Source organism: Eublepharis macularius, chromosome 19 (assembly GCF_028583425.1).
Source record: "Eublepharis macularius isolate TG4126 chromosome 19, MPM_Emac_v1.0, whole genome shotgun sequence".
Lineage (NCBI taxonomy): Eukaryota > Metazoa > Chordata > Lepidosauria > Squamata > Eublepharidae > Eublepharis > Eublepharis macularius.
Genome location: NC_072808.1, coordinates 12,052,260 through 12,069,664, shown reverse-complemented (window position 1 = coordinate 12,069,664; position 17,405 = coordinate 12,052,260). Strand labels below are relative to the sequence as shown.

General features: G+C 46.8%; 1 protein-coding gene across 1 annotated transcript in view; it reads right to left on the bottom strand.

The window, feature by feature from the left end:
- COL5A3 (collagen type V alpha 3 chain) overlaps positions 1-17,405 on the bottom strand; it is a 167,325-nt gene that overhangs the window by 113,978 nt on the left and 35,942 nt on the right. The window contains exons 4-6 of the mRNA XM_055003373.1: positions 12,644-12,806; positions 6,178-6,300; positions 4,432-4,563 (exon numbers count right to left, since the gene is read on the bottom strand). Of these exons, the coding sequence (XP_054859348.1) occupies positions 4,432-4,563; positions 6,178-6,300; positions 12,644-12,806 (418 nt within the window). The remainder of the gene's footprint in view (positions 1-4,431; positions 4,564-6,177; positions 6,301-12,643; positions 12,807-17,405) is intronic.

Below are 17,405 nucleotides of genomic sequence, written 5' to 3'. Positions count from 1 at the left end.
TAAGGCCCAATTCAGCTTAGTATAAGGCCCAATTTGGTTTAGTATAAAAGCTTAGTATAAGGCCCAATTCAGCTTAGTATAAGGCCCAATTCAGTTTAGTATAAAAGCTTAGTATAAGACCCAATTCAGCTTAGTATAAGGCCCAATTCAGTTTAGTATAAAAGCTTAATATAAGGCCCAATTCAGCTTAGTATAAGGCCCAATTCAGTTTAGTATAAAAGCTTAATATAAGGCCCAATTCAGCTTAGTATAAGGCCCACTTCAGTTTAGTATAAGAGCTTAGGGCCAAGCTACACATGACGAATGACACTTGAACGGCAAGTGGATTGAGTGGAGGGCAAGTGAACAGGGAGAAATACACTTGCCGTTCAAGTGTCATTCGTCATGTGTAGCTTGGCCCTTAGTTGAAGGCCCAGTTCAGCTTAGTATAAGAGCTTAGTATAAGGCACACTTCAGTTTAGTATAAGAGCTTAGGGCCAAGCTACACATGACGAATGACACTTGAACGGCAAGTGGATTTAGTGGAGGGCAAGTGAACAGGGAGAAATACACTTGCCGTTCAAGTGTCATTCGTCATGTGTAGCTTGGCCCTTAGTTTAAGGCCCAGTTCAGCTTAGTATAAGAGCTTAGTATAAGGCCCACTTCAGTTTAGTATAAGAGCTTAGGGCCAAGCTACACATGACGAATGACACTTGAACGGCAAGTGGATTGAGTGGAGGGCAAGTGAACAGGGAGAAATACACTTGCCGTTCAAGTGTCATTCGTCATGTGTAGCTTGGCCCTTAGTTTAAGGCCCAGTTCAGCTTAGTATAAGAGCTTAGTATAAGGCCCACTTCAGTTTAGTATAAGAGCTTAGGGCCAAGCTACACATGACGAATGACACTTGAACGGCAAGTGGATTGAGTGGAGGGCAAGTGAACAGGGAGAAATACACTTGCCGTTCAAGTGTCATTCGTCATGTGTAGCTTGGCCCTTAGTTTAAGGCCCAGTTCAGCTTAGTATGAGGCCCGATTCAGCTTAGTATAAGAGCTTAGTTTAAGGCCCAATTCAAAGCAACCCCACATGGTCATTTGGGGGGTGATGAAGACGAAGAAGTGGGACCAAAGGAAGACAAAGACAATATATCCCAATGTGGCTCTTACAGGGAGAACTGGCGGCTATGCTTGTAACTCCAATGAGAGTTCTCACAAATGCTTCCAGTTCTGATTGCTGGGAAGTAAACAAAACACACCACAAATGCTGCAGATTCAGAAGCAATGCTGGCTTTTTGCAATTTATCCTTAGCTATATCCAAATGTCGGCCGACGGCGTCTGGCATTCCTCTGCCCCCTCCCCCGCCAAACCCAGAAAAGTCTTCCCTGAAATGTCCCCGGGGCAGTGATCCAGTTGTCTCCTTAGCCATGATATGAACTCATGTGAGTGTCCCAGGTTTACATAGGCACCTTAGTATAATTTAGGAGCGTTGTGCTATTCTCCCAAACACTCAGATTCGCCAGATTTACAAAAACATTGCAAGAAGTGGAATTAATTCTCTGATCTCCGTGTCACAGCCTTTTCGAAAACAGTTGATCATGCCAAACTCCATGGACAATATTAACTTCCGTTGATCGTGATTTTGGGTTTTTTTTTTTTTAAAAGGGTCGTGTGAAATGGCTCTTTGCAACTGAGGATCTCTGCACGGCAGCCTTGAACGTCATCCAGAAATAAGGGCTTGGAAATACGGACATGCCCACGTCAGGGCAGAAAAGAAGGGCAGGTGGGTGGCAGTTCCTCCTTGGGAAGAAATCAGGAAGGGGGAAGAGGGAGAGAGGGCTGTTCTTTCCTTGCCAGCACCGAGCAAACCAGCAGCTGGACTCCTGGTCCCAGAGGGAGAAACTCGGCCGACTGCTCCATTTGGCAGGAGAATCTGCTCTTCCTGACCAAGCCAAGAGTGACTCACGGGCAGGATGAGCTCAGCGTCTCCCTGACCTGCATTTCACAAGTTTCTGGATCCTGCCCTGATTAAGACAGGCAAATAATCAGAGGAAGCAGAAAGGCTAGAGGGCAGGAAAATACAAAAAGGAAATATAATGGACTCAGGGAAATAATAACCTATGTCATAGAAATGAAAGGGAATGAAGGCACGAGGCCCACTTATCTACAAGGAAGCAGATTTGGTCTAAATAATGTAGGGGCTGAGGACAGAGTTGATGAGTACAACAGAGCTATCCTTGCGTCTCCATCCCAGAAGCAGCTTGAGCTCTAGGGTCATGCTAAGACACCCCAAATCCCCAGGGCTACATGGCAGTACCAATCGTCTTGCAACCACAACACGGTCTCACTCTTTTCCCAAGGATGGCAAAGAGACCCACAAAACATCTGTGGGCTGTTTCACTTGGCAACAAAGGCTGGTTCCACACTTGGAAACAAAGGCCGCTTCCGCACACGTTGGATAATACACTTTCAATGCTCTTTTGTGATCATTCAGAACTGGATTTTCGTGCACGAAACAAAAAATCCGCTTCCAAAGAATTGCTAAAGTGCATTTTTTAGTCCTGGCCCCAACCTGGTGGAACTCTCTGTTGGAGGACACCCGGGCCCGCCAAGATCTTACGTTCTTTCGACGGGCGTGTAAGACGGAGTTGTTCCACCAGGCATATGGTTAAGGCCAGTCTTTGACCTTCTAATTGCTTAGGTGCCTCCCTACTGGGTCTCCCGCTAGAGGGGCAACAAAGTCATCTGCCCCCCATAAGTGCTGTCACCAGAATATGATCAAACTATGGCCCCCATCCACTCCTCTTGGATTGTCATGTTCAGATTGGGGAAATTGAAGGGGGCTGCCACCTGACAAGTTGTTTTAGGTATTTATGTATTAGTATTTTAAATCTTATTTTTATATGTTATATATTTTAAATGCTCCTTCAGCATTTTATTGTACCCCACCCTAAGCCTGTTTGTGGGGACGGCAGGCTAAAAATCAAATAAATAAATAAATAAATAAATAAATAAATAAATAAATAAATAAATAAATAAATAAATAAATAAATGGAAAGTGCATTATCCAGCGTGTGTGGAAACAGCCAAAGCTAGGTTTTCTGCTAAGTGTATATACTTATTTAGTTATCTTTTTACCCCAATTACAGCCCTCTTTTCTTCCCAGCGGGGACCCAAAGTGGCTTATAAAATTCTCCCCTCCTTCATTTTATCCTCACAACAACCCTGTGAGGTAGGTCAGGCTGAGAGGCTGTGACTGGCCCAAAGTCACCTGGCATGTTACTATGCCAGAGTGGGGATTTGAACTTTGCCATGTATGGATGTGAAAGTTGGACATTGAAGACAGCAAACAGGAAGAAAATTGATTCATTAGAAATGTGGTCCTAGAGGAGAGTTTTGCAGATACCATGGACAGCCAAAAAGACAAATAAGTGGGCACTAGATCGAATCAAGCCTGAATTCTCCCTAGAAGCTAAAATGACATGACTATGGCTATCATACTTTGGTCACATCATGAGAAGACAACATTCTCTGGAAAAGTCAATAATGCTAGGAAAAGGGGAAGGCAGTAGGAAAAGAGGAAGACCTAGAATGAGATGGCTGGACTCAATCAAAGAAGCCACGTCCTCCAGTTTGCAAGATCGGAGCAAGTCTGTTAATGATAGGACATTTTGGAGGTCTTTCATTCATAGGGTTACCATAGGTTGGAGGCAACTTGATGGCACATAAAAACACACACTCCTAGACCCTAATCTGACATTCTGCCTGAAACGGCCATGCTATTTGCTTTGTTCTAGCAAACATATAGATATCAGCATCCATGTCAAGTATGGTTGAATCCTAAGGGTTAACAACACTGTCTCAGAGCACCCGGATGGAACCAAACATGCATCTACACTGAAGTTCTCTGAGGTTTACCAATCAGCTGCCCTATCCACCTACCCATCCCCTATTGTCTCAGTTACTGGGCTTACTGGCGAAATTGGGAAGTTGGTCCTGCTCAATTTGAAAATGACTAGTGACAAACATCCAAAGGAGATCAAAAAGGAGATGCAATCTGCTACTCTGGCGAGAACTTGCCGCCCCAGACATGAGAACTCACCTTTATCAGTCGAAAAGGCCAGCCAATTGACACCAGTGGGATCAGAAACCTGACAGTAAGTCCAGGGCTTCCAGCTTTCCAGGAGTCCACGACCTCCCAAGACAAGGGGCTGGTCAACACGGTTCTTAAGAAGACCGCCCAAGAAGAGGCAGTAAAATGGCAGCCACATGGACAAAGGCAGCGAACACTGAGCAGGCACGGCAGGTCTGCCTAAGGAGCCCGTTGGGATCAAGCGGGAGGAAAGCTGTGAGTTAGGCGGATTAGCCGGGATGGCATGGGTTAGGCGGGCAGTGGGTTAAACCAGCAGAAGCTGCGAGTCGTTAGGCCAGCAGAGGGCAGTTAGTTGCACTCTCTACCTGGCTCGGGGCCGGAGGGACTGAGGACATCTCGGACGATTCCTTGTTCCTCTTCTTCTTGCCTTTCCCTCTTCTCTTGCCCTTGCCCTTTCCTTTGCCCTTCCCTCGCTTGCCCTTCCTGCGGGGAACATTCTGTACAGGGCAGGGAGAACGGGTCAGGTGAAGGGGAGGAAAAATAATGAAGGGGGAAGGGGGAGAGAAGGCAGGCGCTTGAGAGAGAAGAGGCACGGGACACCAAGATACATCGCAACCACATCCCCGACGCCCACTCACCAAGATCCAATTGCCAAGAGACAGGCGGGAAGAGGAGAATGTGCCGCCACCCCCTGCAGGAGATGTACAAAGGAGAGACCCTTCACCCAACAGGCCTCATCCCATCTTGGTCTAGAGAGCGCTGGGTCAAAGAAGATCCTTTTCTGAGAATGTTCGGTTTGATCCTTGAACAGTGTCGACCTGCCCGCTTCTGCCCGCACACTCGCCCTCTGTCCCTATTCTCTCCGAGTCAAGGTGCCATGGTATGAGTTTGGGATCCGACCCGACTAGTTCATTACCAGTCTAACCCATGGGTTAGAAACCTCAGGATGAGTCACAGAACCCCACCAGCTGGGTGTTGAGCCCCTTTGGAGCTGCAGTTGCTTTCCCTGCTTTTTGGAAAGGCCCACCGCTAGTACACACAGCAGGACAGCAAAAACATTCCACAGAGGATGGGATTCCTTGAAAGCACAGGCAGCTGCAACTCTGGCTCCTCCTCTTCCTGTCACATGACTGTGATGTTGTGTGGATTCCTGCTATACATTTGAGATTGGTGAGTCCCCAATCTGGAAATGCTGAAGCCTCTACTTTGACCCCCTACACCTGTTCCAGGTGGAACGATATTCCAGGGTGCAATATCTTGGTGTTGAGACCTGCTTCTTCCGGTCCACAGATGATCAGGGGGGAACAACTTACTCCCAAAGTCAGCACTCGCTGCTCCAAGCTGTTTTGGTTGGTCACATTAGCCCTTCGGCCGCATCTTTAGACACGGAAGACATTTCCCTGCCATGATTTATCTTGAAAGCTCCCTAGATATTTCAGTGCCTATTGCAATTTTTTTTGTAGATGCTAAAGATTCGACGTTGATGGTCCTAGAAATAGCACGGGGCATACCAGTCCCTATGTTTCCTGAGTAGAGCATCCAGCATCCATTACATTATTTATAACAACAACAGTTGATTTATATACCGCCCTTCAGGACAACTTAATGCCCACTCAGAGGGGTTTACAAAGTATGTTATTATTATCCTCATGACAATCCCTCTGTGAGGTGGGTGGGGCTGAGAGAGCTCTGGAAGAGCTGTGACTGGCCCAAGGTCATGTGGAGGAGTGGGGAATCAAACCTGGCTCTCCAGATTAGAGTCCTGCTGCTCTTAACCACTACACCAAACTGATTCTACTCCTTCAGTATTGAGGGGTCTGGAACCTAACCATGAAATATGTGGGGAACTAATCTGGGGTGTCAATTATTGGCTTTATCGTCCCATTATGTACGTAGGCGCCATCAACTTACAATCGATTTATGGTGACCACAGTATTCAGTGGACTAGTCAGTCATATTTTAGTTCAAAGTTTTTATACGCCAGCTAGTCCTCTGATGCCCTGAGGAGGATAAGAGCCAAAGCCTTTGGCTCTACCTACTTTTCCCATGGGCTCTGGACATCAAAATAGGAAATCTGGCTCCCCCGAAACCCCTGTTATTTGGTTTCCTACCTCTTCAGGATATTGGGCATGCAACGCGTAGGTGAGTGGCCTGTTGCAATCCGGCATGTAGTGTTGGCAGTAGTGGGCAGCGGCAGCTGGATCCGGCACAATTAACAGTTGCTGAAGATCCCCCTGCAAGAAAGACATGGAAGAGTGAGAAAAGCCAGACTGGTTGAACAAGGACACATACGTGCTCACGCACACACCAACATTCCAAACGGTAGGGACTTCAGCCACACGTGCATATAGATGTTAGGATATAAATGTTTAAGTACATCAGCTAGTATTGGGTGGATTGACCATTATGTCCACTGGGTCCTCTCCTGGTTGGCTGATGGTTTCTCCTCACCTGGACTGGGCCACCCTGGAACAGAAGAGCCCGTACAGGGAAGGCAATTCCTGGCCTACTGAGCCCCGTGTGGCCACCCTAGCCACCCTAGGGAAACGACTCCCTAGACATCACATTCCATTTCTCTGAGACGGTGGAATCTGAATTGCTCCTAATCAGAGTAGGCACAGATCCAGCCACCCATCTCCTCTGCTAGTCACTAAAAATAGAATTGGCTACATACATCTGCGCCCTGAAAGTAGACCAGTACCCTGGAACCATCCATCCAGCTCGTGAAATGACCCGAGAAAGAGCTCTGTGTTACCTGAAAGCCTGCCTATTTTTACCCAAACAGCACAATGAAAGGATATCAAATCCAGCCTTTCTCTTTCTCCTTTTTGCCTGAGTCACAACAACCAACCATCTGTGCCAGTTCTGAGGACTTTGCACACACACGGACACACATTCAGTTGCAGCTGGACACGCCCACGCTCCTCCCTGCTGAGACAGCAACAGGGACCCCAGCCAGTCCTGGTGCACAAAGAACATTTGCTCCTGATAAATCATCTCATAAAGTATGGCCAGTGGGCCTTTGTCCAGCCCAGCCCCCGGCTGCCTGCTCCCACCTGCTCAGCTGGGACCTGCAATTATCCTTCTACTAGCATTCCTTTGCAAAGCAAAATTCACCAGCAAGATAGAGAACTTGGGAGATGGGAAGGGAGAGAATGGGTGAGTCATGGCCCTAGGAACGGGGTCGGATAGGGACAGAGAGGGATAGATGAGGCCGAGGGAGACCCTGCATTGGAGAGGAAACCCCAGGGGGATCAGATGGGATTAGGAGAATGGCCAGATTCCCACAGATAAATAAACACACAGAATCACATACACACACCAAACCCAAGCAACAAATCCTACAACAGCTGTATATCCAGTTATAAGTACACATACAGGAACGAAAGGGAAACCTAGAATGTAGATATAGATCCAAAGAGATTAACACTCTAGTATGGGGATCAGCAACCTTTTACACTTGAAAAGCCAAAGTACATCAAAATGTAGAGAAAGATGCCAACAAAGATCCCTTATAAGAAAGCTCATGGGCAAACCTGAAAATATACATTTTAACATTCCACAGAATTGACATGATAATCAATAATCTGCATTAGAGGTGGGCACAAACCGAAATACGAATCAAAGTTCGACATGATTCATGAACCAGTGGTTCGTCAGAGCCCATTTCTGATGAACCTCCATGAACTTTAGGCCTGTTCATTTTTCGGTTCATCCCTGCAGACAGCCTGGCGCTGATCAATCAGTTTCCTAGGCAACGGGGGATGGGCTTTCTGCAGACCTTCTGCTGACCGGGAAGTGACAGTTTGCTGACCTGGAAGTGACGTTTTCACAAACCAAACGAACTGGTTCGCGAACTGGGGTAGGTTCGTGAAAGTTCATGGTCCGTGGTTCATGAAACGCAACGAACCATGAACCGCATGGTTCATTTTCCCCCCAGTTCGTGCCCAACTCTAATCTGCATCTCTACCACCCAAATGTGTCTTGTGGCAAATTCCTTTATTTGGAAGAGTCACACAGGAAGTATTACAGTAAAGAAAACATATGCGTAGGAGAATCTTCTGAGATGGTTGGAGTCCACTGGCATAAATCTCTGCATAGTCCATACTTGGATTTCTGTTCACTTTGGTCACTTACCTTTCTCTGAAGCCTCTCTAAAAAATCCCTTTAATACCATAAAACCCTTTGCCTGCCCTCCCCTTCACATACTGATTATTTTATCATTCTGCCTACCTCTCCAATATACTCTGACTTTAAATACTTGATTTTCTTTCTAAGAGGCATATTTAGTTCCGTACTCATCCACAGAGTTAAGCTACAAGAGACGAATTACACGAGGAAAGGGAGTCGTAATATTAGCCAGGAAGCTGAGTTTTTAAAAAGATCAAAAGGCTTTGTCAATTTCCCCTTTCTACAGAGCCAGCAAAGATCTCCCCTGCTGGATTGGACTGAAAGGTTCATCTAGTCCAGCATTTTATTTCACATAGCGGCCAACAAGGAAAGGAGCACAGAGTGGCAGGACTCCCGCCACTCTTAACTACTACACCAAACTAGTATAGTAGCTTTTTCCATCCCTCCCTCCCGTGCAAAACCGTAAGGTGCAGCCCAGCCCCAAAGGTGGCTGAATGCAAAATACAGAGGTAGGATTATATTTTCCCCACTTGTACACTGATGCATCACCCCCAGTGCTGCATCTCCCACGTGCTTTTGCCTGGAGCACTCAAAACTGCTCCCAGCAGATTAGCTGCATTCTTTCCTATGGTGCAGGATTAGGACTAAAGTGCAATGGAAGAAGGCATACTCTGGAACATTCCTCAGGGTCCCCCCCCCCGCCATCAATTGCAGCGAGCTCTACTGTCACCTTCCCGGAACTGCTCAATAGAGAGCCACCCACTTCCCTGGCCCTAAAACCACTCGGCTGAAGTTTCCAGGCAGCTCCTTAACCCCCCCTCCCAATGGCCTCCAGCAAAGGCTTTCCACCAGCCACAACAAGGGGTGCTTGTTCTCAGCCACCCCCAGGACCCGGCCTACAGGCCAGCCTTGTCCCCTTTGACATTTTGCGCCTGGAGAAGGAATGTGGGAGGCAGCCGAGGCTGTGCTCATCTCCTGAACTCTGCTGAGACCAACACGGTCTCATCCAGATTGGGAATTCCTGGGGCAGATTCTCCTCCTTAGGAGAACCAAATTACGGAGCCATTAAGGGGCGGCTACGCCGAAGAAGCACAGAAAGCAGAGGGAGGCTGTGCTCTGTCTCCATTCCCTTTTCCTCACTCAACTTTCTCCATATTTATTTGAAATATATACTGACTTTTGACCTGACAAAAGGCCTCTGGGCCAGAGGGGGGGTTATCCTGCCTTTCCTCGAGGAGTGGGGGGGGGGAATACATGTTTTCCCCTTCCTCCAATTTGCCCCCACAACAGCCCTGTGAGGTAGGTTAGACTGAAAGCGAGAGCATTTGCCCAAGATCATTCATTGCGCTTCACGGCAGAGTCGGAATTCAAACCTGGGTCTCCAAGATATGTGTGACACTCTACCACATTGGCTTACATTCCTATAGGATGAGAATTTTTTTCAAGCAGGCAGACAGAGAATTTGAAGCTCCTGTCTCTTCTTGGCATTAGGAGTGGAAGCATGGGCGGGGACAACGAAGTGAGCTGTCCATCTTATTTTATCCAGGATCCTGTTTCTCGGGGTCTCACCACACAGTGGCACTTGGCACGTTGGGTTTTGCAATTTTACCTGGGAAATGTAGTTTTAAAAGAGCTGCTGGATCATAGAGAATGATAGAGAGGGTCAAGCTACAAGTGACTTTTTTCACGCGGAGAACACTTGATCGTTTTTACAAGTTTTCCTGGGAACTGAAGTCTGAGTGTCCTTCCCCTCTCTGTTAGAATCGCTGCCTGAGGAGCCAGAGAAAGCCAGCTGCAGTAGCAGCTTTTGCAAATCGTTCCTCCCGTCACAAGCCTGCTCTCAACGATCTTTGGGGGCGGGCAGCTGCAGCTTTCTCCCTGGGCGTCTTGCTCCCGGGGAGCTGCTCTGGATTTGCAAAAGCTGCTGCTGCCGCCGGCTTTCTCTGGCTCTTCTAACAGAGAGGGGAAGGACACTCAGACTTCAGTTCCCAGGAAAACTTGCGAAAACCATCAAGTGTTCTACGCGTGAAAAAAGTCACTTGTAGCTTGGCTCTCATCACTCCCCTGCCCGGCAGATTCCACCCAGAGGGGGCAGGGAAGGAGAGACTGTGTAGTTCAGCAACCCCTCTGGGTGGAATCTGTTAGATCTTTAAAAAAAAAAAAGGTGGGGGAGACTGTGTAGTTCAGCAACTAAGGAGTTAAGTGCACTAGCCAAAAGCTTCTTTTCTTTTTCAATCCCCCCCCCCCCACAACTGTTTGTTTTAGCTATCCAACGGCTCTTTTAAAAACGACAGCTCCCAGGTAAAATAGCAAAACCCAACACTTAAAGAGGACATGCCAGGTGTCACTGTGTGGTGAGACCCTCAGTTCATTGGCTATCCTGTGCCTTTCCCTTGGCCACCTTGTTGCTGGACTCTTGGTTCCTCAACCTTCTCTACTTCTTGAAATCCTTTCCCAGTCTTCAGCCTGCACCACAAACCTACTTGTCTCCCTAAGAGCTTGGGGGAGGTTTTAATTCTCGCCTGAATCTTCCCAGAATGAAAACACTCTGGCAGCTTTGTTTCCTTGAGAAGTTGAAATGTTCCTAAACATTCCATGCCTTCTTACCAGTTCATCCGATTAGTATTGGAGGCTTCAGTGCCACAAACCCAATATACTACTACAGATGGGCTAAATTTTTTTCTTGGAAAGAATTAAGATGCTGGAGGCCCCCTCCGTCAATTCTGTGCCTCCTCCCCCACCTTGTAATAAAATGCAGCTCTGTTTCCGTGAAAAAAGCCAGACCATAAATCTCAAAGGCTGTGCAGGCATATAAAAGCCGGCTGTGCTCAGCTCCTGAAACCACACAGGCATCAGCACAGAGTGAAGGTTGTAACCACAGACGAGGATGGCATTGTGTAAGAGTCAGTGGTTCGCCATGCTCTGGCATCAATGTGTGTTTCCCAGGGCTAGGACAAAATAGGGCATTTGGGATCTGTGAAGTTACTGCAGCACGGCCATATGAGACAGTGACCCTACAAAATACCCGTCTCTTTTATCCAGCTTCTTTGACCCAGAGGCCACCCAGCCAGTCGGATCCTTGCCAGGCATGCAGAAGGTGGTGGCGTGACTAGAATGGGAGGCAGAGACCCCGGTGGGTGGGTGGGGGTCAATGGCTGCTAACTATGAGAAAGCCCGCGCCTTTAAAAAGCCATGTTTCATGGAGAGGCACCCCAACTGCAGCTTTCTTTGGGAAGGCTTTGAAGGTAATAGCCTGCCCGATGAGGTTTCTACAAACCTCTCGGCTTTCCACAAATGATGCAAAACTGAATTATTCTAGAGGGTTTTTTTTGACATGAATAACAGGGCTGTACTGCAACAAAATGTTTGGATAAAGGGTTAGGGGCTGCGGACTTCACTGTACTATTGGGTATAGTTCATACTCCATGATCTGGATAGCCTAGGCTAGCCTAATTTGATCAGAGCTTGGAAGCTGAGCAGGGCAGCTTGGATGGGAGACTCCCAACGAAGTTCAGGGTTGTGAGACACAAGCAGGCGATGACGAACTATCTTGGAATGTTTCTTGCCTTGAAAACCCTATGAGGTTGCCATAAGTTGGCTATGACTTGGCAGAAGAGAGAGAGAGAGAGAGAGAGAGAGAGAGAGAGAGAGAGAGAGAGAGAGAGAGAGAGAGAGAGAGAGAGATCACCCTATCTGTTGCTGTAAGTAGGATTCAACCATGTAATTTTTGCATCATTTAGTGTGTGTGTGTGTGGTGACCTCAAGTCAGAGTTAATCCCTGGTGGGGTTTTTCGTGGCAAGAGACCAACAGAGGTGGTTTGCCATTGCCTGCCTCTGCAGCCCTAGTCTTCGTTGGAGGTCTCCCATCCAATTACTAACCAAGGCCGACCCTGCTTAGCTTCTAAGATCTGATGAGATCAGGTTCACCCGGGCAATCCAGGTCAGGGCGCATCATTTAATATGTCGCAGTAATACTTGTGCTTTGCTTCAGCTTTGTTTCAGTTTTCTGGTTGGTTCCAGATTTCTACAATTCAGATCCTATTGCACTGTTTATTGGATGTCCCATCTTGTTGATTGTATCGACGTACTCTGTGTAATTTGCTTTGAGTCCCACTAAGAAAGGTGGGTTATAAATGTGTGTGTAAAGTGCCATCAAGTCGCAACTGACTATGGTGACCCCTGCAGAGGTTAGAAGCAGAGGTGGTTGGCCATTGCCTTCCTCTGCAGAGTCTTCCTTGGTGGTCTCCCATCCAAGTACTGACCCTTCTTAGTTTCCGAGATCTGACGAGATTGGGTTATACCCTGCCGCCTTCCCTCCATAAATAACATAAATAAATATAAAATTAAAATTAATCTCAGGGTCTGATTGCCACACAATTTAGGTGTGTTCATGCACATTACATTATCAGACCAATGCGAGAGAGGAGAAGTTTGATGCTTCCCTACCTCGAAAACATCTTCATCCAGCCGCCGCGCTCCAAGCAAGGTGATGCCTTCGACGCTGACGACGGGGTGTGCATCTCGCTCCAGGGGCAGTGTCATAGGGTCTTCGCAATCAACACTCAGGGACACGTTCCCCCTTTCCACACTCAGAGCTATGCGATGCCACCTGTCAAAGGATGGGACAAGTCAGAAACTTGGGTATCCACCAGGACAAAAAAGGTGCCAGTAAACGGGATGCTGAGACTGTACTTGCCATATCCTAGCAGCTTCTGTTTCTTTAAGAACTCTAAAGGTCAGAAAATTCCCAATCACCCACAATGTTAGAATGATGGGAGAAAAGACTGTTGAATCCCTAAGGGCCAAGCTACACAGGACGAATGACACTTGAATGGCAAGTGGATTGAGTGGAGGGCAAGTGAACAGGGAGAAATACACTTACTGTTCAAGTGTCATTCGTCATGTGTAGCTTGGCCCTAAGTCTTATTCAGCACCTCAAAGTGATAGAAGCCCTGTTCTGGGTAGAACATGGTAATTCTCAGTTTCCGACTTGTGCTCAACACTAAAGGCAGAAATCAAGTCCAAGACAAACTAGCCCAAGAAATGAATGGAACATTTGACCCGTTAGGTAGTGTTCAGGCCAGCAAGCAACTATGTGCGGCCAAACTCCCGGCAGCTTTCCTGGGCTAAAGCTTTAATTGGATCAGAGCTGACAATCAGCTATGCTCTCCAACCACGTTGAAAGGAATCTAGAATGACAAAGATAAAGGGAGGGGGAAATGGTGGGGCAAAACAGGATCAGGACTAGGAGAAAAGAAGCACGAACTACCAAGAGCCAAGCTAGAAGGGACGAATTACACTTGAACGGCAAGTGAACAGACTCACATGTATTCCTCCCTGTTCGCTTGCGCTCCACTTGATCACACAGAGATTGAGTGGAGTGCAAGTGAACAGGGATAAATACATGTGGGTCTGTTCACTTGCCATTCAAGTGTAATTTGTCACTTCTAGCTTGGCTCCAAGAAGCTCTGAGCAGGGTCCGTGCGTCTCTCTCCCTCTATTGCTAGGGTTTTTTTCCCCTTTCCAGCAATCCTCTAGGCTAAAAGAGTGTGAATGGCCTAAGGTCATCTCCTGAGCATCATGGCTGAGTGCTTGAAGAAACACCATACATGTGTGGCCTCAGTTTGCTTGGGGGAGGGCATATAGGGAAAGGAAAGAACATTTAACCCTTCAGTCTCTGTTTGGTTTCATTGCTTGAAACTCAGCTTCCTGCTTTGTGGTTTAAAAGAAAAAAAATGTATGCTTTTAAAGGTCACCTGTCTTCTCTTTTGAAAAGCTTATGTCAAATCAGAGAGTCCGGTTTCAAAAGGGGAGAGTAAAGAGTTAAATATGCTCTTCTCCCTGCATGGCTCAAAGGCAAATTGAGGCTGAAAAAGCAAGCAATATGTACTTGATGGGCAGACTGAGATGCATGAATTTTGTCTCACATCCTTGACCCTTGGTTGAGGATTCGATCCTGGGTCTCCTTAGCATTAGTCCGGCCCTCTGACCACTGTACCACACTACCATGAACCTTGGCTTCTCTGACCCTGTGTCCTTTGGCCTGTGAGTTAAGTTGCACCCTGAGCAGAAATGGTCTGGAGAGGCTAAAAAGAGAACATGGCTGGAGGTGGGGCTCATACATGGCTGCGGGAAGGGCCCGCATGCCGTTGCATGCAAGAAAGCAACGGAGCATTAGAGGCTAGGGTGTCATAGATCAGAGAACTTACAGGTCATAAGTGAATTTCACATAGTTCACTGCTCTTTTCCATATTTCTTCATTGATCACATTTGTACTCTGCCCTCTTTCTGGGGATCTCGGAGAAGCAGATGCAAGGTTATTCAATTTTATCCTGTAAAATTGGGCTAGGACAAGAACGATCCGCAGGCCCACCCTGTGAGCTTTCTAGGATTTGAACTCGTTTCTCTCCCTTCCAAGCCCAACCAATGACCTGCTACACACCTTTCGATGTATGGAATTGAACTAATTGGCTGGATCTTGGCCAGGAGCTATGCAGCTATTAATCATTTCTGAGGTCATTGCAGCGCAATGCTAAGTGGAGTTACACCCTTCTGAACCCACTGAAATCAAAAGACTCAGAAGAGAGGAACACTCCTCAGGACTGCGCTGTTCATCCCATTTCTCTTCTCAGCATTCCCAGGAGGTAGGCTAAAGTTGGGAAGCAGGGAGGGAAAGAGAACAGGCTAAGACCACCCAGCGAAGAGAACAGCCAAGTAGGGATTTGAACTGGGGTTTTCCATGACCGAACCCAACGCTTTATATATACTGCTTTGTGTGATATACTATCACACAAAGCAGGAGAAGTGTGAATAAAGACACCGGAATTGTGGAGTGAAGACAAACAAGAGCCTCCCATCTTGAAGCAATGAGTGTCAAACTATCCTCAACAGGTCAAGATGGGTAGCCATGTTAGTCTGTCTGTAGTAGTAGAAAAGAGCAAGAGTCCAGTGGCACCTTTAAGACTAATAAAATCTGTGGTAGGGGGTGAGCTTTTGTGAGCCATAGCTCACTTCTTCAGGTACTTCACTTTTTCAGATTCTTCAGGTATCTGTCAGGCTTTGGATGACAGGATATGGAAGACAGGTCTCTGGACCATTGCAACAAGAAATCCGAGCATCCGATTAAATGGTTTTATTCAGAAATCCAATCATTTCCATATATATGTCCATAGAATTACTCAAAGGCAAGAAAGCATCTAAGCAGAACACGTTTCCTTGATAGGAATAGAAACATGAAGAACATACAACTCTAAATACTCATTCCCCCCCTCCTACCTAGACCACAAAATTGCGTGGGAAATGGTCTGAGAATGCATGAGAGTAAACTGTAACATTTCAGACAGTACAAGGTCACTTCTGTGAGCTTCAAAGAAGAAAGCTAAGACAGCTGTGTTCTCAGGCTGCTGGAGAAACGAAAGCGATGGTTAGAGCATTCGCAAAATGAAACCAAGGCACAGCATTAGCAATGGTTCAACACAGAGAACAATGGTACGGATGTAGGGGTACAGACATGACAGTATCTGAAGAAGAGAGCTGTGACTCACGAAAGCTCACACCCTACCACCAATTTTGTGAGTCTTATAGGTGCTACTGAACTCTTGCTCTTTTCATATCCTCAACAGAAGAGACTGTCATGTACCAGTATTGAGCTACATCTTTTGCTTGGCAATTTTAAGCACAGTTATATTCTTGTAAGTCCAATGGCCTTACAAGAGTGTAACTCTGCTTAGGGCTGGACGGTAGAAAACCCACACAGAACCAACCTAACCAGAATAGCAGCTATAGATCAATCTAGATATGAATTTTCCTCCCTGTGAGTTGAGTCTGGGTCCCCCTGCAAGCTGACTGTCATTCTCCTTATGTGCTGGGAACTAATTTCCTAAATTCATTTCAGTTGACCCTTGCAGACTCGGTTAAGAGCCTTGGTGCTATACAGGATCCACCACTGTTGCTAGAGAAACAAGTAAATGTAGTTGCAAAAAAAAAATGCTTTCTTCCAACTTGGGTTTTGCTCGGAAGGTGGCCCCCTACTTTGACACGGCCACTCTGGCCACCTTGATCCACATCATGGTAACATCAAGACTAGACTACTGTAATGCACTCTACATAGGTCTCCCCTTGAGGTCAGCTCGGAGACTCCACTTGCTCTAGAACGCCGCAGCTCCATTACTGTCAGGATCTAGATGGAGCATGCATATTCTGCTCTTTCTGCAGTTGCTCCATTGGCTACCCATCAGTTACCGTGCTCAATTCAAGATTTTGGCTGTCACATACAAAGCCTTTCATGGCTTTGGTCCCTCATATCTATGGGACCACCTCTCTCCATATACTCTGCCACAGCAGCTTTGCTTATCTTAATAGGGCCTTCTACAAATGGGCAAAATCAACAACTTCTTGTACGCACACATCTCTGTTGTTGCTCCCACTTTATGGAATGGCCGGCCGGAATGAGTCAGGAAAGCTCTCTCTCTCCTGGCTTTTCATAAACGATGCAAAACCGAACTATTAAGGAGGGCTTTCTTTCTAATAGGGTGATACTGTAAGGAAACGGTTCAGAGAGAAGCTTTGGTTAAAGGATAGGGACTGTAGACTATTTTCCTGTGTACTGTCTGTTGCTGTACGTATGCTCCTACTGGGTCATTTCCACATCATTTAATATTAATCACATTAAATTGTTTACACTCTTGTTTCAGAATTGTTTCACTTCTGAGGGCCAAGCTACACATGACGAATGACACTTGAACAGCAAGTGTATTTCTCCCTGTTCACTTGCCCTCCACTCAATCCACTTGCTGTTCAAGTGTCATTCGTCATGTGTAGCTTGGCCCTGAGTTGATTTTCTGCATGTTTCCATATTTCTGCACTCCGTAGCCTATCACAGTGTTTACGGAATCCACCGGCCATTGATCTCACTCTGTAATCCGTCTTGAGTCTCAGTGAGAAAGATGGACTATAAATAATACGAATAATAATGAATGAATAAGTGCTGCAGAGGGCCCAATTCAGACATCCGGGGCGGGGAAGGGGTTTCAGCAGCGCCCTGTCCTATGGTACATTTTGCTTGCAGTCTCTCCTGACTCTCAGAGAGGAGTTTTTTGGGACAAGTGGCAGGCTGCCTGGGAAAGGGAAAGGCAAGGGAAAATCTGCTCTTCCAATATTTTCCACGAACTCTTCCAGTAGATCCAACTCCCTGCGTGGTCCCAATCTG